The sequence below is a fragment of the Mytilus galloprovincialis genome, chromosome 3, assembly GCF_965363235.1.
Source record: "Mytilus galloprovincialis chromosome 3, xbMytGall1.hap1.1, whole genome shotgun sequence".
NCBI classification, from domain to species: Eukaryota; Metazoa; Mollusca; class Bivalvia; order Mytilida; family Mytilidae; genus Mytilus; species Mytilus galloprovincialis.
In genome coordinates this window covers 83,052,057-83,078,961 of record NC_134840.1, presented here as the reverse complement: position 1 = coordinate 83,078,961, position 26,905 = coordinate 83,052,057, and the positions used below count along the sequence as shown (strand labels likewise).

Here is a 26,905-nt window from a genome sequence, read left to right as displayed (position 1 = left end):
CTAAGATATTTTAAAACACTCTTAACATTTATGAAAATTAATACCTGCATTTTGCAAAGATTTTAATATTTTTTGAAATTACATAAATTAATGTCTACACTGTTTTATGAAAATTAATTAAAATTACAAGTTTGGTTTTAATTATTTTAGGTGATGGTAAAAAGTTGGCATCAGTTGGTTTGGATGACAACCATCTTATTGTAGTTTGGGACTGGAGAAAGGGAGAGAAATTAGCTTCTACAAGGTAAGGGCTACTCCATTAAAATTTATGTGGGAGGGTAGGAAGGGAAGTTTAATTATTGAATGTGGGTCATGGGCCTTTCTTCAGTTAGCGTCTATTACCATAATGCAAAATAATCTAAAAATAGTTCTTGGTTGTAGGGATATTTTGAAAGTCCCTTCCTACCCTCCCACATACATGTTAATGGTATAGCCCTAATATTCATATACATTTTTAAGGGTTACTATATATGAAGCTGAGCATGTCTCTGGCAGGTCATGATTAGATAGTCAGTGCTAAAATGTCAGGTCAATGGAAAGAAAATTGGAGCAGATAACAGGGGTCAATTTAAAACTATGAGCTGAATTAAAGCAGACAACACCATGGCGGAAAGAAAAATGGCAAAAAGACAATCAACATGCAAAAAAAAAAACACGCCCAGAAAACTGGATATTCAGCAACTTGAAACTTGAACAATAGCCTTGATGTAAGGTGCTCTGGAAGGGCCAGCAGCTCATTTTGTTGAATACTTCAATTTGTGGCCAAGTTTTAACCATGATTTCCAAGAAAATTATTATTCAACAAACCTGCAGTAATAAAAGCAGAAAAGTGTTTGTTAATATTTTCAATAACCAGTGGATTCACACTTAGATTATTGAAAGGAGTAGGTCCGATAAGGCCCCTTTTTGGCCCAAAAATATAACAGTTTTACAAAATTGTTAAAATGTAAACTTTTAGTTATTTATTGGACAGTTGAATGCTTCTGCTACATAAATATGGGCTGTTTTTGACAATACAATGCACATATATCGGGTTGTAGCACCATTAAGTCATGCTAAATTACTGAAATCTTCAAAATTCTATCGTTTTAGTTAAATTTTAGACAGTTTCCGTGTAAAACGAAAGTGGGCTCATTCGTGTTCATCCTTAATATTGTAATGTAAGTTGTATTTTATGATAATACATAACATATATAAAGGTTGTGGATGAACACGGATGCGGCCACTTTCATTTTTGACAAAAACCATCTGAAAAGTTACGTTTTTTGGCATATTTGAGAGATTTTTCATATATGAGCTTCAATCGGATCGTTTTTAATGACGTAATCAGTTAAAATCTTTCACATAAACTAATTGAATCAAGTGAAATAGACATTTAAGTGTTTAAAAAGTGGTCAAAATCTTTTGTCAGATGAAACTGAAATTTGAGGCCAAAATGAGTCCTTACCGGACCTACTCCTTTCTTTGAATTGTTAAATTTATTTAAATGCAAATCTCTTAGCTATAAGAAAAGGTACATTTTTAGTTATTTTGAATATGCATATGTATGATTTATTTTTCAGAGGTCATAAAGACAAAATATTTGTGATTAAGTGGAATCCCTCTGATAATACCAAGCTTGTTACAGTTGGAGTGAAACACATTAAATTCTGGACACAAACAGGTAACAGCCTCCTCCACTCAAACATGCATGCTACTTTGAGAACTAAAAGACAGCTTTCAATGCATATAATGGCATTGTTTTAATCTCCAACAAAAATTTAATAAATGCTATTTACAATATTTGTAAATGTACAAACTATTTATTTGCTTTAAATATCATATGGGGATCTCAGTGGACGAGTGGTCTTAATAGTCTAACTACTGTATCACTTTCAAGTTAACACTGAGGTGTGTGTAAATTTGAATCCTGCATGGGGTAGGTGCTTTCAACTCCAATCTTAATTGACTTGAACTGTTAGTTTTCCTATGAAAGGCATTAGGTTCTCTCTGGGCTCTTCCTTTTCCTCCACCAATAAAAACTGATCACCATGAAATAGTACAATAGTGTTGAAAGTGGCATTAACAACGATAAATAGATAAATTAATAGATTAAATATCACTCGTAATAATGTAAATAGTTTTAAAATTATTTTTTTTAAATTACCATATATATCTAGATCTGTTCTTTTATACAAAATTCTGAATTATTGACATGGATATACTAATATTTATTCATATTAAATAAATGAATCTTTTTATCAAACTTTTTGAATTAACATGTACATCATGTCTTATGTAGGTGGTGGATTTACCTCAGTCCGAGGGACCTTAGGTAAAGTTGCCAAGCTGTGTGACATGTTGTGCATTGCCTATGGTAAGGCAGCAGACATATGTTACTCTGGTGGCAGTGATGGTAATGTGTTTGTGTGGAATGGCACGACACTACAGAAAACTGTCAAAGCACATGAAGGGCCACTGTTTGCCATGCATTCTCTAGACAAGGTATGTGGTTTATATTTAAAGTTTTAACTGACTGTTGGAGACTCTCCTTTGTATACAAGGAAGTTAAATAATCTGATACTATTTTTCATGCCCAACCTAGGGGCATTTTATATTTCGGTCTGTGCATCCGTCCATTCATTCTTTCGTCTGCCACACAGTCCAATTTTTTTAAAGTTTGAAAAAAAAATAGTCAAGGTAGTGTTTGATGAAATTGAAGTCCAGTCAACTTGAAACTAAGTATACATGTTCCCTATAATATGATTGTTCTAATTTAAATGCCAAATTAGAGTTTTGACCCCCAATTTTATAGTCCACTGAGCATAGAAAATGATAGTGCAAGTTTTGCAACCGTGTACTAGGGAAGCATTTTTTTATGCCCCACCTACGATAGTAGAGGGGCATTATGTTTTCTGGCCTGTGTGTCCGTTCGTTTGTCCGTCTGTCTCCCGTTTCAGGTTAAAGTTTTTGGATTGAGGTGGTTTTTGAAGAAGTTGAAGTCCGATCAACTTCAAACTTATTAAACATGTTCCCTATGATATGATCTTTCTAATTTTAATGCCAAATTAGAGATTTTATCCCATTTTCACTGTCCACTGAACAAAGAAAATGATAGTGCAGATGGAGCATCCAGGTACTTGGGACACATTCTTGTTTTAAAATTATTTCCTGAGATCAAATTTATGCATAGGGATTTTTTCCTGATTTACTCCTGGACTATTAAATGTGAGTCTTTTACAAAAAAAACCCAAAAAAAACAGTTTTAGCAATCATTTATGTTTCCATGCATTTTGTAACAGGGATTTGTAACAGGTGGAAAAGATGGTGTGGTTGGTTTATGGAATGACCAGTTTGAACAATGTCTCAAGACCTACTCAATTAAGAAAGATTCTGTGTCACCAGATTCCAGAGGCATGTTAATGGCTGATTCACCAACTGTCAGGGCTATAGTGCTGGGGCATGGAAAAATATTGGTGGGAACAAAGAATGGAGAAATTATAGAAATTGACAAAGCTGGACCTCTCAGTATACTTACACAGGTGAGCAATGGTCAGAATACAGTGTGATTTATGGGAAAATTAAGAAAAGGTAGAATTAAGAAAATTTGAGCTCTCGCAATACTCACAAAGATAAGTTGTGGTTGGGATACAGTATGGAGATGAAGATGAGAGATTGTGAAATAACAGTGTAACCTGTGTAATCCAACACATTGGGGGACCAGAAAAAACTGTCGGATTAAGCAGGGTGTCGGAATTTTTTCTGTAAGGATAGGCATATTTTGGGACCATGAAAATGTTTTGGTTAAAGCATGATGTTGGAATACTCAGGTGACGGATTAGGCAGGTTACACTTTATATCATATTCTTTGAAAGATATTGAAATAAACGGAGAATATACATTTTTCTAAAGCTTATCATACCATCAAACTTCTAGTAGATTGCCTACTGTCAAAACAACCAATCATACTATTTTTAAAATCATATTTCTTGACAGGGTCACATGGAAGGAGAAATCTGGGGATTAGCTTGCCATCCAACTCAGGATTTATTTGCCACTGTCAGCGATGATAAAACTGTCCGTGTTTGGAATACCACAGAGGAACATAAAATGTTGAGCATCAAGAAATTAAAACAAGCTGGTAGATGTATTACATTCTCTACAGATGGAAAACATTTAGCAGTTGGTCTTAAAGATGGTAAGTGTAAAATAAAATATGACAGATACTATTTTGAACAGTACAAGAAAAAGTTCTCCAATTTTGTATAAATTTAAACTTATATTAACCAGTTTGAAAAATTTTATACACCACAAGTTGATTAATTTTGTCAGATGTAATAAAGGGACAGAGCCTGAAAGCATTGGCTTTCTTCAGTTTCTCCATTATTTCTCTAACAAACTTCATGTTTATATTAGATCAGTTATTTTTATATTACATTTAGAAGTTAGACAATTATATCCTTGTTAATATAAAACATCTAAATGTATTGAGAAAATTGCTGAAACATAGTGTTTAATTACTATGAATAATATAAAGTGACCTTTGGCTGAAATAAGGTTGAGGTATTTTTAAAACCAGAAATTATTGCACACATCTATCTTTGCAACTTTTGAAGAATGGACAAAATGGCAAATTAATCATTGTGATTTCAAGAAAATCTGCAGATAGATAAATGTATTAAATATCAGAATGGGAATTCTTATTATTTGGATACTCACCAAATTGCTTCACTCACATTAATAAAAACTATATAAGAATTTATAGTACTAGAAGTTGTAAATCCATGAGCTTTTCTCTCACGCACAGCACTTTAAGGTGGATCCCTACAGATATAGCAAATTTTTTTTCACCATTGAATTTTTCTTAAAATTTGCATACATATACTATGGAATGGCCTCTATGAAAATTTGAGTTAAAAATAGTATGTCACCAGACTCGTTTCCATGGTAACGGTCACCAAAGTTGGTACATCACGTGTATGCATATATACATACCTGATGTAGAAACTCTGGATTTTTTTTAAGCCTTTGAAAGTATTTTGAAAGGTTTGTTCTTCATTTATTACAAAATTATTATTTAAAATGTAAATAAAACACAAATAATGGCAGTTTTATTCATTTTCATTGATTTCGGCTCTAATTTCATCAACACTGCTCCACAAAAAAAACAGAGATTTTGTTAAAAATTTCTATTTTTCTTAAATTTCCAAAAAAATGGTCCAATGAATATTTTTTTAAATTTGACATAAGATGGTCATAACAATGAGCTTTAAAAAGAAATAAAAAAAAATATGGGTCACCAGACTATTTTTTGCCCGAAAAACGTTTTTGTGACCCCTAACGAAACAGTGATCAACAGCAGTTTTTTGTATATCTTTCATCATCGGTGATCAAAGTGTGACATATGTTGTCATATCCTTTGTTAAACTAACACAGAATAAAACAGTTTCACAAGGCAATCATATGAGAACAATTTTTTGGTTTCTATGAACAACGGTTACCATGGCAACAGGACATGAAGTTGGAAAATTCAAGTTTTTGCATTGTTCTGATGTGCAAGATTAACAACCTAACAGACAATGGCAGATCAAATACCATGATTTCAGAGCAACAACACATGGCTTCTATGTAAATGTAAACAAATATTATGATACATTGTAATGCGGCTTATATTAGCATTACTGTGGTCTTAAATGAGCAAAATAAATTACTCAGAAGTTAGCGAAAATCACCAAATATATTTTTTTTTGTAAATTATCGATTCATAGGTAACAGTCATGCAATTAAATGGATTAAAAAAGACTTTGTCACCTTTTCCTCAGTTAATGATTTAAGTTTGATGAAGCATAATGATAATACATGTACATTATATATTTCAGTTGTCATAGTAACATAACCAAAAAAATGATGAAATAATAACTTTTTCAAAGGTTTTTCAACTTTCTTTATTTTGAATGCCTCAATAATCAAGCAAACATATAACTGTTATATTTACAAATATGTAAATAGTTTACTCCTCTGATTCAGTCAAGTACTTATTGATAGTCATAGCATTATTAGAGTTCACTTTGTTCTCAGTCAAAATTGTCAATCCTTCCATATTGAATAGTACATGTTGCTCCCAGTCAGATATATCATATTACTATTAGTGGCAATTCTTTTCTTTTAAAATCTGTTTTCAGGTTGTCTGTTTGCCTCTCTAATTTCTTATTCATACTTTCCCAAATTTTCTGTGTAAATTTTCCAGGGGAACATTCTATTGCTGCATTTACCTGAAAGTTTAATTTATTTATTTGTAATGAAAAGGTGTAATATATACTAATAAACTACTAAATCTATATAATATTTCAGTGAGTGCAAAATTAATCCAATCATGCATTACAACATCAATTTAAAAAGATTATATTATACCTGACTAACAAAGGTACTCATTAAGAGTTTTATAATATGATATATGGCCAGGTTTTTGAAGTGATTGCAATAATTAGGTCAGCTGATGGGTATGCATTTTATATTGCTTTGGCATATGATGGCCATCCTTTTTAGTGGTTTTTGTTTTGTGTACAATGGCAATTTGGAATGCAATAATTGACAATATAAATGATATAGGGAGTATTATAGGGTCCAATGCAAATTCAAGGTACACATGTATATTTAATAGGTGTGACCTTTACCATATACCTTAAATCAATACAGTTGAACTGTTCTTTTTTGGTAAAAATTTACATATACAGCATGTGACCAAGTTTGAAATAAACATAAGTTATCCTCATCACATAGTTATCTTCATTGTCAGAATTGTGGCACATAAGAACCAGTGGCAGTCTTGATAATATACTTTGTATTTAAATTATAAAATAAAGTACAAATCAATAGTGTAAAATGTGGATCACTGTGACCTTCTTTAGCTGAGTTACTGAGACTCTGAGAGTGTATCTATAAGTTTGCATGATCTGACACCTTTTAGTTGCTGAGATATACATTTGTTGTATATGAAATTGGATGTTTAATGTAACCAAAGTCAGTGAAGTGGAAAATGTATGTCAGTCACATCTGTGTACAAGTTTACATGATCCTACATTTTATAGTTGAGTCTACTAAATATATTGTCCAAAAAGAAATGTTATAAATGCCTGCAAAACACCATTATCAGATTAAAAAGTCTCAAATGAAACCTAAGTTTTTTTCAAAGGTAACTACATGTAATTATCCTAAAATGTATGTATTTACCATTGACAGTCATCCTTCATTTTTCTACAAAACTGCTGCTAATAACCTGCTGTTAAATGATAACCATGAGACCTACAATTGATAACAAATATAACAAAAATTAAATAAGTAAATTAATATGATATAGGATTCATAAAAAGTGAGAGTTTTATATTACTTGTTATCAATGTTGGTTGTTGAATATCAAAATAGTAAAAATAATGATAAAAAAAAGCCATATTCCATATAATAACAAGAGCATTAATGCTAAGTATGGCATCATCTCACCATAGAAGACTGTTGCTTTCACATGGGTGTTTAGAATCTACAATGTCCACTTTCACCTTGACATTTGGGAATATATTTTCTATTAATAAAGTTAAAGTTTAAATTCTTTAAATTTACCTGTATTACTTTCATAGTTTCAACCAGTACCAAACATTTGCAATTCTGCAACAAAACTAGCTTCAACCTAATGAAAAAAGTGATAACAAATATATATAAATGAATGTGCATGCAGTGTTCAAATACTATACATGCTATAGCTAAAACATATTACATTTAAAATTAACTGGAAACTCAGGCTGTTAACAATGAAATTTGTAATAATAATATGTATAAAGGCTTTCAAAACCAAATAGGTTTCATTAAATTTGTTGAAATTATACATTAATATAGATTTCATTTAATAAATACAAATGTAACTAATTCTAGTTCAATATTTTTGTTGAAACAAATTCTGTCATGTTTTATACATGAAAGTCTTCAAGTATATATAACAATGCTTTACCACAAAATTGATTTGAAATATTGACCCTAAACTTGAAATTATTACCAAGATCTGTTAATTCATTTTTATGACTGCTTAAGTGCAAATATGAATATAATTATGGTCCTCGTTATATTTTATATCTACTTAGGAAAATTATCAAAAAGTACTTTGAAATTGTATGACTAAAGGTTTAATTACCTTCTAATTATTCATTAAATTAACCATGTTTAAAACTGTTTCTTCTTTTGACTTTATTTACAGGATTCTTTTGCAACTGCAAATATTATCTTTCCAGTTTAATTCTCCTTTTTCTTTAAGTATGGCTGATGAATTCACAGAAAGTACATTCAATCCATTAAGGAAATTGTTGAAATGTGCGGCACAAATTCCTGCATGTATCATTCCTGAAAAATATTATATGAAATGTCAGTTTGCACATGTATTGGTTAATTAGTTAGATAAACTATAAACTATTTAGACTTGAGTTCATAATTTTATTTGGAATATACAATTGATTTTTTCAATTTATATTTATATAATATGATTGTGAATTCATGTTTACCTTTATTCTTATAGATCACAGACTCACATTTATTTCTAATAATGTGGAATGAGAATGGGTGCCCCCCTTCTTAATTTGCTTTTTTGCCTTCATGCATTATCCTGCATTCTACACATCATTCTAGGTGTTTTTAAATGACTAAATATGTAAGGTATCAGACCACTTGGTCTCTGATCACATGTAAAAGATGACTTAATATGAAAATTCTGATTATAAAATAAAGAAAACTAATATTTTGAGTTTGTAAAACATTATTTTTGTGAATGAATCATTGTGACTGCAATTGTTTACTTTTTCAATTCTAATTTTATGTATGGTTATATAATTGCTACCAAATAAGTATTTACAAAATAATCCTCTCCTTTTGGATGCAAAACTAAAAAGCCCCTTATGTATAGATGTCTTTGTGTTCATTGCAAAAATGATAAATAACTTCCAGGGGAAAAATTCCAGAAAAATTACTAAGTCCAGCTTCATAAAAAATTTGGGCAGCACTTCCCCTCAAAATAAAGCTTTTTACCCTCAAACCACATAAACCCCAGACCATAATAGAGGGGAATTAAAGAAAGAAAAAGAGAGGTGTGGGTCAGGTTCATTTATTCAAGACATGAAACCATACACCTTCTCCAACCAGTAAAATGTGTAAAGAGAATATATAATAAAGACAAAATTGAACTCTCTTACCATGTGCAGCTTTTGAATTGATAAAAAATTCACCAGTCCCATTTCCCCCCTCGTTTCTACACTGTCACACATGATATGCAGGTTACATGCACTGCAGCTACAACGATATGGTATGGACGAAATGCTCCACGGCCTCCACCTCCTGGTACAAGCCTTGAAGGTCGTATTTCGGTTCACAGACGGTATCCGCAGGGGACAGTTTTACATCTTAACGAACATATTCTGCGCTAGGTGATCAACCAGAGCTAGCCGTCGACCTTCTTTCCAGGTTTCGTCAAACAAAACATCACTGTCTGTGATCAGACGCCGAATTTCTCCAACCTCCAAAAACTTTAATATATCATGTGATATTATAAGTTGAGAATCATTTAAGACTGTGTGAACTTTCAGGCTGAAGCTATTCATATTCTTTATTTTAAAAGAACGCATGCATTTATCCTTTATGATAAACCTTTCTTTCTTCTGAGCGATGAGCTGTAACTTGGAAGTTGTTTACACACGTTGTCAACAGACGACATCGGAACTGTTACCGTGACCTAGATATACAGGCGATATATCCTAAATTTTTAAACGGGAACCAGTTTTACATCAGTAAAATGTTGTTATCTCCCTTAGTATCGGAAGTCACCTTAATACACAAAGATGTTTACAAATATAAGTTATCACTGTAATTATATATGTATTTCCAATGTTTCAGGTAGTTTTGTTGTGATGAAGACGGATACGTTAGAAGATGTAACATCATTCCATCACAGGAAGGAGGAAATCTCAGACATCAAATGGTCACCAGGTACCAGTTCTAGCTTTTAATAGTTACCAGACTAAAAATGACCATATATCGAAAAAAAGAACAAAAAAATATTTGCAAGAAGCTCTCTTTCTGTATTTGTTAATTTTTTGCGTAGTACTGTTATAATTTCTTACTTGTGCAATTGATCCAAATGTGTGTACTTACTTAATACTGTATTATTTATTTATATAATATATACTTATTTTCACAAAAGTAATAAGCAAATCTTTATCCATTGAAAAAATAGATACAGTTTAATGTTAGATATGAGCAATAGAGAACTATCTGTTATGTTTAGATTTATAATTTTTATGAAAAATCTTTTCCAGATGCTGGTAAATACCTTGCAGTAGCATCACATGACAACTTTGTAGATATCTATAATGTCATAGCTCAGAAAAGAGTAGGCACGTGTAAAGGAGCATCTAGTTATATCACTCATGTTGATTGGGATAAAAATGGTATGAGTTGTATTAAAAGTCTTAGTTCTCAATACTTAGTGCTTCACATACTTTGGATTAATTATTATGAATTACCCGGTACACCAAACTATCACATTTTTTTTTAAGGAAATGCATTATCAGTTCCTTCTACTTAGATTTTTAATTGGGGAGATTTTGGGGATTACTACACATGTATATGTAAATATGTACCAACAAATAGATTTTGCCATTTCTGCTTATATGTTTTCAGACAGCAGGAGACACACATCTTTCTGTACTAGAAGAATCAACTATTTGTTGTCAGTAAAAATATCTAGAATAGAATTATTAATGTTATTGACTTTCCAAAGGATTGGCATGTTATGTAGGCAAAATTCTATCAATCAAATTTATTACTTTACTTCTTTTAAGACAGATTCTATGTAGGATATTTTAGAGTATAGTATTGTTCATTTCAGGAAAGGTATTGATGGTGAATTCAGGGGCTAAAGAACAATTATTCTATGAGGCACCAAGAGGCAGTCGTATCACATTAAGGAAACAAGAAATAGAGAAATTTGATTGGTGTTCATGGACAGCTGTCCTTGGTGACACATGTGAAGGTGTATGGCCTCCTAAAAGTGATATAACAGATGTCAATGCCACCTGTCTCACAAAGGATAGACAACTTCTAGCTACAGCAGATGACTTTGGATTTGTCAAATTATTTGTCTATCCAGTAAAGGCATGTATCATACTTACTATAAGAATGAATCTTTTTTACAAAAATTCAACAAATTTTTTTCCTCTCTGTTTATAGGAATGGAGTGTCAGAATCTGTTATGTTAATATAGCATTTGTTACAGACTTTTTTCAGGAATAAATTTCTATGTAATTGACATATATAATATTTTAAAAATTTGCAGCAAAATTTTAAATCGAGCAAAATGTTAATAGACTATGGCTCATATATTTTCAAATTGGTTCCTTTTCAAAATTCATCCATTATTTTGTGCTCCAAGATTTTTTTTAATTATTATGTGTTTCTAATCTCTAGGGAAAATTTGCCAAACACAAAAAATATGTTGGACACAGTGCCCATGTGACTAATGTAAGATGGACGGCTAGTGACAGGAAGTTGATATCAACAGGAGGAGCTGACACTGCAGTGATGGTATGGAACTGTTCCTCACCAGAAGATAAACATTTTGTACATGGAGAGAGTGATGACTCTGACACAGATTCTGAAGAAGAAGGAGGTAAATCACTTTTTCATTAAGAATATGAGAATGCTTCCAATTTCAGTGTGAACAATAACCTTCAACTGGTATGCTTGGGAAAATAACACCTTTGCCTGGATGATGAAAATGCAAAATTTACACCCTATATTAAAATAAGAAGATGTGGAATGAAGATGTGGAATTAATTACTAATGAGACAACTTTGCAGCATGACTAACAAACCCTGCAATCTATAAAAATAAATCAGTAGAAATCAGATGTAGTCTTATTGCCAAGGAGACAACTTTTGACTTTGCCTGGATAATGAAAAAGTGAAAATAACACAATGGCTAGATGTTGAAATTGTGAACATAACACCCTGGCCTAGATGATAAAAATGTGACATTTTGGTCTAAATGATTAAAATAACATCAATAAGAAATCCAAAATAAAGATATTGCATATCGTATTATTCATATAAATATATGAAAATTTTGTTTGTTTTTTTCCATACAGGATATGATAGTGATGTAGAGAGAGAGAAGAATATGGACTATGGTAAAAAGATATATGCCAACACAAATAAAGAAAGAGATGGTGTGAAACCACATCTACAGGAAACTGTGCAAGCAGCTAAGTTAGTCCCAAATACCTTATCGTCAATAAGTGGAAAACCCCATAGTGCATACAGTAACATATTTGTTTGTCAGTCTTGTGTACTTTATTGGCAAACTACATACAGCAACTTGCTTGTCTGTCTATTTATTAACAACATGCTGTTTGAATAGCAAAAAGAGATCTTGTGTATTTGTTCATGACACACAACACATAACGGCACACAGTTCACAAAACCTAAAGCAATGGAACAAATCTTCATGTATCATATCCCTCATCTCAAAATTTAAGCATTGAGAAAAAGCTAACAGCTTACTGTCAATTAAACAGTTACTAAGAGCTTCCGATTTAAAAAAAAAAAATGTTAGAAAACCACAGTAGAAAAAAGGTTTTTAAGCATGTAAGAGCTTCAACTTTTCAATAGACTTTCATACACCTTGGTACTATTTCTGATCATTTTAGTAAAAGCAGATGTTGTTTAAATCACAAAGTGAAGCAGAAACATATAATGTCATTTTTTTGTTTTTCTATAGGTAATAATTTTTATGGATTTCTTTTGTAAAGTTGAACCAAGAATTTACATTTTCAAAGAAGTACAAATTTTCTGTAGGCTTGTATGCAACGAAATCAAATATCTCTGATACTTCAATACTTCCATTTTTTCTCAATCCACAAAAATTGGGAACCAATGGAAAAGAAAGAATCCACAGTATGTTACATTTTTTGATAGGTAACTCTGCTTTACAATGTCTTTCTTTTATTTCATTTTCTCAAATATAAAATATATACCAAATGCTTATATTTATGGACATAAAACATAAGTGTCACAAAACAAAACAAAAAAATGATACTCTGCAAATTGTACCTGTAAAGAATGTCATAGCATTTACAATTATATTGATTTTCATTTAAAAGAAATTTGTTGTACTTTGTCAGTAACAAGACTTTATTTTCTATTGTAGACCAAGTGTCAGTAGAAATGCCCCGGAACCTCCTAAAGTGAAGAGATCAGAACCACCAACATCTGGCTCAAAGAGAAAGAAAATGACTCAAGTTACTGTAAGTTTTGTAAAAAACTTTCTCCCCCCTAGGGTGTTCCATTTAGAATCACTTGGCATTCACTTGGAATGCACCTGGAAATCACCTTTTTTTTTGGCCTGAGGATAATATTCAGAACAAATATGAATGAAATTGTTTAATGAATATCTTTATTTGCAAAACATACAAAAACCAATTTTGGTTGTGGCAAATACATTGCACTCCAAACTTCATTTCTTGAAACAATGAATGTAATGAGGATGTAAAATACAGAAAACATTGTTTTGAAATGTTATTTATTATGTTTCTAGATAAGAGAGGTATAATAGTACAATAAAATTATTTTTCTGTTCTTAGTTTTGTTCAGATGTTGAGAAAATTTATTTCTGTTCTTCCCTTTCCAGGATTTGAAATTAGATTATGTCTATGGTTACCGTGGTTTTGATTCCCGTAACAATCTTTACTATGTTAATGATGGTACAGATATTGTCTTCCATGCTGCTGGTGCAGGAATTGTACAGAATTTGTCTTCAGGTAAGTGAGAGAAATAAGGGGGAAATACTCTGTAAAGAAAATCTATTGTTAGATGGATAGCTATAGTAATTATATATAAAGGGTTAATAGAATCAATTTTAAAAGATCCCATCAATTTTTCATGTCAAAAATAATTTACACATGTTAGAATTTTTGCTTAAAATCTTTTGGAACATAATGTTATTTATTATATGCGTCATCTCAAAATCATGCAAATTTGTTGATGAGCTGTTGTTGTAAAGATGACCCTGAAATATTTTCAGGGGTACAATATAATTATCTGTAACTGTAAAAAGTATTGTGTAAAACTATATTGGTATACTACATGTGACAGCATATAAGCATAATTGATACTTGGCCTTTGAATGATTAAAACTTGAATTCTAGAATAAAAAATGTTTAGAGAATAATAAGATAATCATTAAACTTTTATTTTTCAGGACAACAAAGTTTTTACCTTAAACATACAGATGACATTTTATGTTTAACTGTTAACCAATATCCAAAACTACGCAATATAATAGCAACAGGCCAAATAGGGGAACCACCATCAATTCATGTCTGGGATGCTGTTACCAAGGAAACCAAATCTATTTTAAGAGGATGTCACAGTCGTGGAGTGTGTTCTCTAGATTTCTCCTGCTCAGGAAAATTTTTGCTTTCTGTTGGATTAGATAATAATATTGCTGTTTGGAGGTGGCAAGAAGGTTTGTGTTACTACAATAAATCTGTATATAGTTTCTGACATCTTGTGTTCTGTTTTCCTTCAAATGAAAAGACTTTGAAGATCAACTTGTTTGTTTTGAATAACAATGATAAATCATAATTGATAAAGATTTCTTAACCTTTTACAAAGTGGAAAACAATAATAGACATGTAATGTACACTAAGTATGAGTTTTTCTGCAATGGAAGGATACAAAACATTTTTTTCTGGGTTTCTAGGGTTCTTTAGGGTTTTTTGTTTTACAAACATTATTAGGTCGTCTGATTCAAAATCTAGGTCAGTTACAGTAAAAATCCTGCAAGCAGAATTCCTTAATGGAACCCTGTCAAAATTTCAACATAGAATTGTTATCATCATATCACAAACAACTGCTGTCAATATCTTATTTATTTGTTTCAAATGTTTGTTAAACTATTATCTTTAGTAATAATTCTATAGATGAACTGTTTTCTTACATGCAATTTGTGTGATTAGAAAATTACATGTCAAGCTAAAAAGATGATAAGTAATTAATTCTAATGTACTGTAAACTTAAGACAACTGCTGACATTTACTGAATTTAAAAAAAATATTAAATAAGAAACCAATATTTTTCTTTCAGGTTCTAAAGTTGCCACTGCTCAAGGCCACACACAGAGAATATTTAGTGCTGAGTTCCGTCCAGATTCTGATAGTCAATTTGTATCTGTTGGTGTGAAACACGTTAAGTTTTGGACTGTTACCGGAAGTGAACTTACAGGGAAGAAAGGAATCTTAACTAGTGCTGGAACAGGGGTTGAATCTAAAAAGATGCAGACGATGTTATGTGTTGCTTTTGGTGCAGTGAGTTGTTTATTAAATGTATCTTTTAAATGTTTAAAGACCTTTGGAATGGAAAAGAAGATCAATTTACATAATTTAGATAACTAAAGGATATTGACTGTGGTTTGATTTATTTTTGTGGGAACCAATGATATGTTGCAAATATTTTTTGAAAGAATATTTTCTGTCACTTCTGTAACATCAATGAATGGAATTTATTTCCATTCCTCACATTTGTTCATTTGACAAATAATAGTCTTGTGATCTCTTCTTTTGGATATATGCCTTGATTAGGGAAAAATTATGCACAGATGTAAATAGAAGACCAGCATCAATAAAATCTTATTGGATGATTCATTTTATAATTTTTATATGAATGGATTTCATACTTATTTCAGAATAATTTAACCTACACCGGTGCAATGAGTGGAGATGTGTATGTCTGGCAGGAGACAACATTAGTTAGAATTGTACCAAAGGCTCACACTGGTCCTGTGTTCTCTATGTTTACTACACTTAGGGATGGTTTTATTGTCACTGGTGGAAAAGATCCTCCGTAAGTATAACTGCAGTTATTTACATTTTTGGTCCATTGGTGGATTTAAGAATGATATTTTCTTAGACACTTGAATTCTTTGTTTTCACAAATTCCCCATACAAAGCTATTAGTAATTTGTATGGTGTTGAACATTAAAATTTGTGGTTTAACAATACCCACTGAATTCACAAAAAACAGTATACATAGACGATAATAGTGCATTGACTTGACATATCAACAATATAAGGATGAGGCTTAGAAACGGGGAAATGCGAGGCTGTGCCGAGCTATTTCCACGTTTCAGGCCGAATCCTTATATCTTTGATATGTCAAGTCAATGCACTATTATCGTCTTTATACTGCAATCTAAAAAAAAACCATTTTCAATTGTTGTTTAATGCGTTAAGGTTATTTATTTGATTTAAATATTGGGGGAAATACCCCTTAAAAAGGCCTCACATCATGCTCGCGGAGAAATATACACCACAATGAAATTTACATTTACCTGTTGAAATCAACACTCGATGGTGAACGAAATCGTTTGAGTATGGACTTAAATATCAACCATAAGCATAAAACATAATGATTTATAGGTTGCAAACAAAAAATATTAACAAATTAAATATGTTTTTCCAATAATTGCAAAAGAAACAATGTTGAGTCGTTCCACGCATCGTTGTATGCATTTGAAACAAGAACAGGTTGAAGAGGTCGTATGAATAATTCAATATTATTTCGGCAATTTCTATTTAAATATTCATGAGGAAAAGTGATATCGGGTCAGTGACTGTATATGACATATACAGTCAACGCATTTTGACTGCTCAAATAGAACGAGTGCAGTATAATACAAATTATAATGAATCCACAATAATAGTACTACATCATAACAACACCACAAATGGCACTCATGTGTAATTGTGTTACCTTAGTGAGGTTGCATGCTGCAACTGAAAGTAAGAATTCTCTGTTTACATGTCTCTAAAATTGTCGCTTTTTTATGCCCCATTTATGGGCATTATGTTTTCTGGTCTGTCCATCCGTCCATCTGTTTGTTTGTTTGTTTGTCCATCCATCTGTTAAAGTTTTTGGTCAAGGTAGTTTTTGATGAAGTTGAAATACAATCAACTTGAAATTTAGTACACCTGTTCCCCATGATATGATCTTTCTAATTTATATGCCTAATACGAGATTTTACCCTGTTGTCACAGTCCACTGAACATAAAAAATGATAGTGCGAATAGGGCATCCATGTGCTATGGACACCTTCTTGTTATGTCTTGTATTGCTTGCCAGGATTTCAAGCATTTCTATATTTAAGTACTACCTCTTTTCTCCCAATAAAGAATAAGGAATATTATTTTAAAGATCTCAAAAGGACCAAAAACAAATTGTTGAAAAGGATATATTTTGGCCTTAAAGGCAATTCACATTTTTCATGTGAACATGACATTGCAAAAATGGCACAAATCATTTTAAACAAAAAAAGAAAGACTTTGATTTAGCCTGTACACATACAACTTAGACATTCTAAAATAGTTCCTGTTTACAAGGTCAAACTATTTTCTCAAAACAATAAGGATAAAATTAGCAAAATTTTCAGAGATCAGGGGTTCAAATTAGCGGTGGTCCGAGGTCCGTGGCCTTCCATTTTTGGGTTCGGACCTTCCCACCGGTAGTTAGCTAGACCCGACGGACTTTCGTATTTTGCAGATTAAAAAAAATCAAAAGCATTTTGAATAATATAAATAAAATAAGTATAAAAATAATCTTCAAATGAATGATTTAACTGAAAGGAAACTTATGAGTTTTGCATAAATTCTTCACACTATGATTTTGTGTGTAGTCACGTGACCACTCGTTGTATGAGATACCGCGAATCTTGAGAATATATTATTCAATTGACATACAGGACTACTATTAAACGTTTTTGAGTCTTTTTCGTTTTGGGGTGACCTCTACTAAAAGAAAACCTGATGAAACAGGTGAAACATCGGTGCTGACTGATGAAACCCAGCCGAAAAAACAGGATCTTACCAAAGACCAGAAATATGATCGGGAAAAGAGAGAACGCAAATTTTTGCCCCAATGGAAGGTTAATCGTCCTTGGCTTAATTTCGATGAGACAACTGGTCTTATGGAGTGCACGTATTGTGTCAAGTATCCAACACACAGTGAAAGGGAAAGTGCCCTGGTTCGGGGTACAAAAAACTTTAAACTTGACCCCATCAAAAATCATGAAACCACCTCCCAGCATCTATCGTGTCAAAAACAGTGGCTAAAAGAAACGGATCCAAAATTTGATAAAAAGGTTGAGTTGTTATCTGACACAAAGTTAGGTCAGTGTGTTCTGAAGCAAAAATTAAAACCAGAACAATTAAAACGATACAAGGTTTTATTTAACACAGCTTATAGTGTGGGGAAAAAGGGGAAGCCTTTTTCGGACTATGAATTTATTTTAGAAGTACAGAAAAAAAATGAGGTTGATATAGGAGAACAATATTTCAACATTGAGGGATGTAAACTGTTTCTTAAATGGATATCCCAGCAATTAAGATCACAAAGTGTCTCAAGTTTACTTGCAGCACCATTTGTTAGTATTTTGTCAGATGGAAGTACTGACAGGTCCGTTATTGAACAGGAAATAGTTTATCTTCGGTATGTTGACCAGTGTATGCCCACCACTAAAATGATTAATCTTATGTCCTTAGAATCAGCTACAGCGGAAGGGATTTTCAATGCAATTTTTAATGCTCTTAAAATTGTGGGCCTAAATGAAGAAAAGATCCGCCATGATACCCCTGGTCCTAAACTTATTTGTGGGAATTTTGATGGAGCTTCTGTTAATTTTGGTAACAAATCTGGTGTCTTCAAAAGATTGAAGGATGAGGTACCGCAAGCAATTGGTATTCACTGTATTGCTCACAAACTTGAATTGGCAATACTTGATGCAAATAAAACTATTCCATACATGTCAACATTTGAAACCACATTGAAAGGGGTGTTCAAGTTTTACTATTATTCACCTAAGCGTAGACGTGAACTTGCAGAAATAAGTGAGATTCTTGATCAAATTCTTTTGCACTTTGGTGATATAAAACAAGTACGCTGGTTGTCAAGCAAGGAAAGGGCAGTAAAAGCAATGCTTTCAAATTATGAGGTTGTTGTAAGTCATTTAGAGCATGATTTTGTTGCTGGATCCCGTGCTGATGATGCAAATAGAGCTAGAGGGTACCACACTGTTATTACATCAGTCAAATTTCTTAAGTTTCTCCATTTCCTAATGGACTACTTACCCATTGTGGCAAAGCTTTCCCGTAATTTCCAACTTGATGATTACTTAGTAATTGAATTAAATGATCACATCGAAGCAGCTGTCATCCATCTTACTCAATTGAAAAATGGTACTGGGAAATATTGTACACAATTTGCAGAGAAATTTGATGTAACAAACAAAACATTCGGGGAAATAAAAATAAGTACAAGAAATGTTCAGTCTGTTGACATGAAATCTGATAAAGATCTCCATGCATTAATTGATGGTACTATTAAATATATTGAATCAAGATTCAAGTCTTTGAATGAAAAACCCCTCTCACTTCTTCAGATATTTAATTTCCATCAGTGGCCTCTTGGCAGGGGATTTGAACTGGCTGAATTTGGTAATGACCAGATAGTAGAATTGGTAAATCAACCGGAATTTACTCAAATATTTTCTGATAATGAAAAGGAGCAAATTAAATCTGAATGGACAGAACTAAAACTTTATTTAAGCAGATTTAGGGCAAATCAATTGTTAAATATGTACAGCATGGTGTTACAAAATAAAGCTGCCACAAGGAAAAATGAGGGTGCAGTACTTGGTGCCTGTCCTACTTTAGTTGAAGATGAAAGTCAAACTCTGTCAGCTATTGAGAAGATAATTTATTGGTTATTTACTATTTCACCATCTACTAGTGGCTGTGAGAGAGGTTTTTCCTTAATGAATACATTAAAAAGTAAATTGAGAACTAGATTAACACAGGAATCTTTGCAAAATCAGCTGTATATCATGAGCGAAGGCCCTTCTATAAAAGAATTTGAACCTTTACCCAGTATAATGTATTGGTTTGAGAATAGCACCAGAACCCCTCACTGCAGTGGGCACAAATTAAAGGGGAAAAAGAATGAAACAGAGGAAGACTTTGAACTGACCATGTCTGGAAAATAAGTTAAAATGAATGACTAATTCAGCTTTAAATAACCATACATATAAGAACTTTGAATGGCCATATAATCAATGACAATGCAACAATTTATTATCATTTTATTTATTTATCTCCATAGTTACAATACTAGATTTTTGTTATTTATTTGAGACTGAATTAAAGATAATCAGTTATTAACTTTACTTTCTTTTTCATGCTTCAGCACTAGCAGTATACTAACATTTTCACTAACAACACAATACATTGCATACATGGTTCCTTTTGGGTTTTTAGATATCATATACCTTTTTAAAAACAGTTACACCTGATGAGCGATTTGGAAGTGTTAGCCTTTTCAGAATTTCTGATTTTTTATAAATTCAATTTCAAAATTCAAGTTCAATTTAAATAGGACCTTCTAAGAATAAAGGAGGACCTTTCAGTTTGTTTGGTCAAAGGTCCTGGACCTTCCATTGCCTAAAGTAAATTTGAACCCCTGGAGATTGTCTGGTACTTTCTACTGTTTAAATTTACTATTTGTTCTTGTAGATCTAAAGACAATGGTCCAGTTAAACTTTGGGATCAGGAAATGAAGAGAAGAAGGGCTTTCCCATTACATGAAGCTGGGACAAAAACAGATGTTGTCAAATCTGTGTGCAGGACGAAGGTAATAATTATTCTCCTTTTCTATGATTTATGTGCTTAAAATTCTTTCATGCCTATGCAATGTTAACAAGAAAAATTTCATGCCTATGCAATGTTAACAAGAAAAAAGTTTAGAAAATAAAATAACTTGCTCATTGCCGATTTATAAGTTGTATTAGAATTTACATATTACTTTTATACATGAACAGTACTTGAAAAAGGATATAATAGTTCATTATTTATGACAGTTATTCCTTATACTCACTTATGAAATCAAAAGCAAAGAAAAGCAATTGTATCCCTTATTTTACATTATAATCCATTTGACAAATAAGAATCTATATTGAATTAAAATATTTTATTTTAGGGTAAAATTTTGGTAGGAACAAAGATGAATTCTGTGATAGAGATAGGAGAAAAAGATGGAAACATTCAGGTTTTATTATCTGCCCATGCTGAAGGAGAGTTGTGGGGCCTGGACAGTCATCCTTCTATTCCTAGGTTTATTACTGCCAGTTTTGATGGAACCGTCAGATTGTGGGATCTTACTAACAAGGTTAGTATTTTAATGTACTACTATGGATTCGTTATTGATTTTTTTTTGTATAACAATTATCGTGGATTTCATGCGTACAGGTTAACCCTGAATATAAATATTCGACAAATTGAAATCTTTCTGTGGATTCCTATGTATATTTTATATGTAAACCATGAAATCAATTATCCACAAAATGCAGTTTTCCTCAATACCTTAAGATTGTTATCCAAGAAAATAGATAAATATGCACTAAGTTAATTAAAATAAATGGAAGGAGTTTCATTGTTAATCTCCTTCCACTGCAGATGATTTTTAAATATGTTCATTGGACCATAGTGAATGTCTCTTAGTCCATGAATGTTAAAGTGCCAAATCTCATTAACCATTCATTTCATTTCAATGAAACTTCACACAGGTCCAACACAAATAGAAATGTGCAAAGTAAGATCAAAATCATACAATTTCAAAGGAGATAATTCATCATAAAATTTTGAAGACAAAACAAAGCAAGAGATAAAAATAAAATTTGTTTAAAATCATATTTGATCTTAGTTTATAGATGATATCTCTTCAAAAATTCAGACAACAGATTGGTGTAAGCAAAATTTTTTCCTTAAATTCTAACCGATGTGTTATTTTTATTTTAGTCCATGGTAGGAAGGTTGGAGGTAGGAGCAGCTAAGTCAGCATCATTTAGTCGAGATGGAGAATTAGTAGCTGTAGGATTAAAGAATGGTGAAGTGATGGTGTTAACAGTCAATGGAATGAAGATGTGGGGAAAGAGGAGAGATAGATCAGGTGCCATTAGTGATGTCAAGTATGTATGATATAAAAATGCATAGTTTGTCACCATTACTCCATAAAAGCAAGATATTGCTAAATTGTTTATTTACCTCAGTTTTGTTGGTATAATTTAAAAAAAAAAAGTTAATGTAAAAACTGGGAAAGTTTATTGTAAAGAGATACATAACCTTTACAAATGAAAGGAGATACATCAATATGAGAAAACAACCAAACAATACATACAACATCTCAAAAGACATTAAACAATGGCTCATAAACTAAATTGACTCAAGTGTAGAAATTTCGTGAATTTATTAAAAAAAAAAAAAACAATAAAAAAACGAACAGATCTATTTAACTCCATAAATACTCAACATTAACTTCACTAACTTTTAAAAATCTTCATCATTATGATATTTATTACATATTAGTGTTATATACTTTACTTATATATTTTTAGATTTAGTTCTGATGGTAAATATTTAGCTGTTGGTTCAGAAGAGAATACAGTAGATTTCTATGATCTGTCACAAGGACCAACACTGAATAGAGCTGGCTATTGTAAAGGAATACCAAGTTTTGTTATCCAGATGGATTTCTCAGCAGATAGTAAATACATTAGGGTAAGGTTTTAACGTTAAGTTGGTCAACTTATCTCCCTTGTCATCTAGGTAACTTTTCCTCCCATAATGCAAAATGTTAGCTTTCAATACCCTGAGTCATATGTTTTTGTGAAGGGTATTATGAATTCATAGACATTTTTTTGTTAGCTTACAATGTATATAATTTTTCTTTAATTCTACCTGATTCTTGAAGCTATTGTCAGACAACAGTCATAACTTTCAAAATAACCTATGCTTCCTAAACTTGAAATCTGGAGGAGGAAAATGGCTTATGAATTTCTGCTGTTATATGTCAAACCCCAAAATTCATTTTTTTCATGAAAAAGGCCTTATATTATGTATCATCTTAAGTTAACATCAAGAAATATTTAAAAATCATTTGAGTTTCATTATATGGGGACAAAATCCCCAATAACAGTAGAAAAATCAATAAAAAAAAAAAAAAAAAATCAGGGAAAATGTTCTCGATATTTTCATTTTACTAATGAACTCAAAATCGTTCAAACTTTTTTATGTCGTGTTTTGAATTCCCGCATCTGCGCAGAAATCTTCAACTTACTTCCTTTTTCCGGTCTCGTTTGCATGAAACCTTGAGTAAAATATATATTAATCAGTCTAGTATAAAATAGGAAGGAACGCAATACTAATTTCATTTTTAATAATTCCTTGATATGAAAAAAATGTAACCTGATGATAGCGTTTCTTTGTTTACATTGCATATGACGTCATAACTTAAGGAACGTCACAACTAAAATCCCTAACAACAGAACCAAAATCGGAAACTTTACGGTATTTCCGTTTTGAAATTTAAATATGTTTGAATTAAAAAAAAAATCATACAGACTTCGTCCCCTTTTACAGGTAATGCCTGCCTCATATTACCAGTATATGAAAACACAATATGGAGATATATGCTTTTAAAACAATCAAAAACATGAGCGTTAATTATTAAAATTACTGAATTGTATGAGTTCTAAAACTCAAATAAAAATGTCATTTGTTAAACCAATCTAAATCTGATTATACATGTATAACTTTTTACTTATCAGGTGAGTTCAGGAGATTACACACACAGAGTGTTTGCTGTACCAAGTGGATCTAGAGTAGAAAAACCTGAAATTGTAGATAAAATAACATGGGCAGATTGGACAAGGTACAAAAATTTAATCAAATCACTTCATTTTAGAGATATTAGCTTTTCATTTATAAGAAAAAGTGTTTATCCTCACTTATTCTATATTGTCCATAACAAAGTGTGAATTTTCTGAATAGAAATAAGATGTATAAGAGAGGCGATATATACCAATTCATAAGTCCTTAATAAACCCCAAAAGACCAAAAGACAAACAACAGTATATAAACACAATATAGAAAACAAAAGACTGGACATCATGAACCCCACCAAACACAGGGGTGATATCAGGTCCTCAGGAAGAGTAATGCTACACATTTTCATGCATCGTTTTGCTCAGGTAAGTACATACATAATGTTCTACATAAGGCTTGGTATTTGCTGTAAACAATTAATTTAAACTTCTCCATATGCTTTATTCAAATATGAAAAATTAATCAATGATAATTTCCAAATATTTCATGAGACTCCCTTGGCCCTTCTTCCTTTAAAACAATCATAAGATAAGATAAGTATTATCATTATACATTGTATATATCATATTTATTTTAGTGTGGTAGGTCCAGAGGTACTTGGAATTTGGCCAAAAGATTCTCCAAATGCTGATGTTAATTGTGCTCACCTGTCTCACCATGGTAACGCCCTTGCCACTGGCGATGACTTTGGATATGTCAAACTGTTTGATTTCCCATGCAGAGAAAAACATGTAAGAAGGAGTGATTTCTTTATTCCTTTTCACATACAAACTCATATTTTTTTTTAAACTGGCCAGTTCAGTTGGAATTTAAACCTACTGCTTTATGAACAAGTGTTTGGTAATGAATGCAAAATAGCAAAGGTTCAACAGCTTGCTTCAGCTTTACCAGAATTTAAACTGACTAATGATTTTGAAATACAGAAAAAATGTTATACAATTGAGAGTAGTTACACTAATTTGAAATAGAATAAATCACTTGTAATAAAATGCTTAACCCATGAACACATTATCCTTTAATTGCATATGTTCTTTTAATTTAACGGAAATTGTTTGAAGATTTAGGAAAAAAATCAAGATGACCTCGTAATTTTAATTGCTCTTATTAAATAATTCATTATATTGCTTCAGACATTATTCATTGAGAAATATTCTGTTACGTATAAATTTAAATTACAAGTTGGGAATCTGGTTTGTAAATTATTAATTTGATTTGTGAAATATAACTTGATTATTCTTTAATATACAGGCTGAGTGATAATATATCTTAATTATTCCTTGATTTCTCAGGCTGAGTGTAAGAAGTATGGAGGCCATTCTGCTGATGTTACCAATGTGAGGTTTACAGCTGATGATAAATATCTCATTAGTACTGGAGGAGATGACTGCTGGTGAGTTATCAGATTATTTTACTCCTATACACAATCACTAGTTGAATAACACAAATTTAGGAGAGCCAGGAACTGTGTCTGTGGTTATCTTATGGTACAACTTAATGTGTTGTTTTTTTTTCATTTGTGCAGAGCTCCAGATAAGAATTCACACATTGGGTTTTTTACCCACCATTTTCTTATATAATTGGTTGATAAAGTTTTTTAATTGCATTATCAATTCCAATTCACCCCTCATGTTAATATCAAATTGGGGTTTTCACCACCAAGCTCCTTAATGTATTGGGTTTTTTCATCAACACAATATTGAATATTTAGGCAATATCAACCCCAGATTTTTTCCCCATTTTAAATATGTTTCTTTCTTTGTTCAGCTGTTTTATTTGGTTTAGGGTTAGGGTTATTTGCTAGCTGTTTTATTTGGTTTATTCACTGAGGAGCAATTGTAGGTTTAATTTTAAAGTTTCAAACCTTCTGCCAGTTTTGTATTTTCTCATATAAACTGTAAAAAAACGGATATGTGTATTCACAGGCACTCGTCTTATACATGTACCTTTATATAATAAATTCTGAGACCAGTGCCTGTGTGTGTATTCATTAATTAACCGTAAAATGAAGAAAAAAATAGTATATAAACTCTCATTATACTTGAATGTTTTTGTTTTATTCCAATTTTCATAAATCTGGGTTTAGTTGTCTTTTATTAGAACTTTTGGTTTTTGATGCTTTATCATGTCATAATTGATATGGATTTTCACTTTTTCTAACTGATTTCGTTTTTGAGGAAACCCTATTTTTATTAGCAATGTTCTCGTTAAGGTATCGCACACATGCCCGTGTGTTCGATGGACACTTCGATTCCTAAAAGCACTGGCTGAGTCTTGTTATCATCATAACTTTCCCTCAGCTTTTCAAAAGAAGCAGAAAACATTCTATTCAATATTTTTACCGGACATTCACTTTCGTTTTAATTCAATGTATATTATGATAAATCCCGAGCAATGCGAAAAAAATATGACTACATGACACATGCTAATTGGGTAAATGCCGAGAAGATCGAAATGTTTTCAAAAACATGTGTACCTATTGAGCAACGGAAAACTCTAACAGGGACCCATTTCAGCTACTTGATGCAGGGATCTATTTTTAGAACGAAAGGACATTTCCAATTATAAATATTATAAAAATAGTTTACGCAACGACTGTAAACAGATAAGGGTAAATAACGCAAATGGTAGCCAATAAAAGGGTTGATAACTCATTGTTTTGGCATATAATTGGGTTTTCGTTTAAATTAATTGGGTTATTGAACCCTGCAATGGGCAACTGCATTGGGTTTTTATGCCCCACCTACGATAGTAGAGGGGCATTATGTTTTCTGGTCTGTGCCTCCGTTCGTCCATTCGTTCGTCCGTTCGTTCGTTCGTCCCGCTTCAGGTTAAAGTTTTTGGTCGAGGTAGTTTTTGATGAAGTTGAAGTCCAATCAATTTGAAACTAAGTACACATGTTCCCTATGATATGATCTTTCTAATTTTAATGTCAAATTAAAGTATTGACCCCAATTTCATGGTCCACTGAACAAAGAAGAAGATAGTGTGAAGCTCAGGTTAAAGTTTTTGGTCAAGGTAGTTTTTGATGAAGTTGAAGTCCAATCAACTTGAAACTTAGTACACATGTTAACTATGATATGATCTTTCTAATTTTAATGCCAAATTAAAGTATTGACCCCAATTTCACGGTCC

The 26,905-nt window shown here is 31.8% G+C and overlaps 2 protein-coding genes and 1 long non-coding RNA gene across 4 annotated transcripts in view; 2 read left to right on the top strand and 1 right to left on the bottom strand.

Moving 5' to 3' along the window:
* LOC143069155 (echinoderm microtubule-associated protein-like 6) overlaps window positions 1-26,905 on the top strand; it is a 45,002-nt gene that overhangs the window by 15,315 nt on the left and 2,782 nt on the right. Inside the window, exons 14-35 of one of the 2 annotated variants that reach the window (XM_076243640.1) lie at window positions 151-244; window positions 1,563-1,663; window positions 2,282-2,484; window positions 3,282-3,521; window positions 3,976-4,177; window positions 9,904-9,996; window positions 10,326-10,457; window positions 10,898-11,163; window positions 11,476-11,677; window positions 12,155-12,275; window positions 13,216-13,312; window positions 13,696-13,825; window positions 14,266-14,532; window positions 15,153-15,373; window positions 15,751-15,908; window positions 20,627-20,744; window positions 21,090-21,278; window positions 21,908-22,077; window positions 22,504-22,666; window positions 23,716-23,819; window positions 24,351-24,504; window positions 25,063-25,163. In XM_076243640.1, the coding sequence (XP_076099755.1) occupies window positions 151-244; window positions 1,563-1,663; window positions 2,282-2,484; window positions 3,282-3,521; window positions 3,976-4,177; window positions 9,904-9,996; window positions 10,326-10,457; window positions 10,898-11,163; window positions 11,476-11,677; window positions 12,155-12,275; window positions 13,216-13,312; window positions 13,696-13,825; window positions 14,266-14,532; window positions 15,153-15,373; window positions 15,751-15,908; window positions 20,627-20,744; window positions 21,090-21,278; window positions 21,908-22,077; window positions 22,504-22,666; window positions 23,716-23,819; window positions 24,351-24,504; window positions 25,063-25,163 (3,526 nt within the window). Of the gene's footprint in view, window positions 1-150; window positions 245-1,562; window positions 1,664-2,281; window positions 2,485-3,281; window positions 3,522-3,975; window positions 4,178-9,903; window positions 9,997-10,325; window positions 10,458-10,897; window positions 11,164-11,475; window positions 11,678-12,154; window positions 12,276-13,215; window positions 13,313-13,695; window positions 13,826-14,265; window positions 14,533-15,152; window positions 15,374-15,750; window positions 15,909-20,626; window positions 20,745-21,089; window positions 21,279-21,907; window positions 22,078-22,503; window positions 22,672-23,715; window positions 23,820-24,350; window positions 24,505-25,062; window positions 25,164-26,905 lie in introns of both variants that reach the window. The other variant, XM_076243641.1, reaches the window with a different exon arrangement.
* On the bottom strand, window positions 5,900-9,542 carry LOC143069154 (uncharacterized). Its single transcript, XR_012976330.1, has 5 exons — window positions 9,207-9,542; window positions 8,159-8,364; window positions 7,594-7,660; window positions 7,210-7,281; window positions 5,900-6,251 (listed from the first exon to the last, which is right to left on the bottom strand). It is a non-coding gene; the product is annotated as an uncharacterized LOC143069154 (long non-coding RNA).
* LOC143069152 (zinc finger protein 862-like) lies at window positions 17,503-20,570 on the top strand. The gene has a single exon (XM_076243639.1). The coding sequence runs from the start codon at window positions 18,028-18,030 to the stop codon at window positions 20,098-20,100; it is 2,073 nt and encodes a 690-aa protein (XP_076099754.1). The 5' UTR covers window positions 17,503-18,027; the 3' UTR covers window positions 20,101-20,570.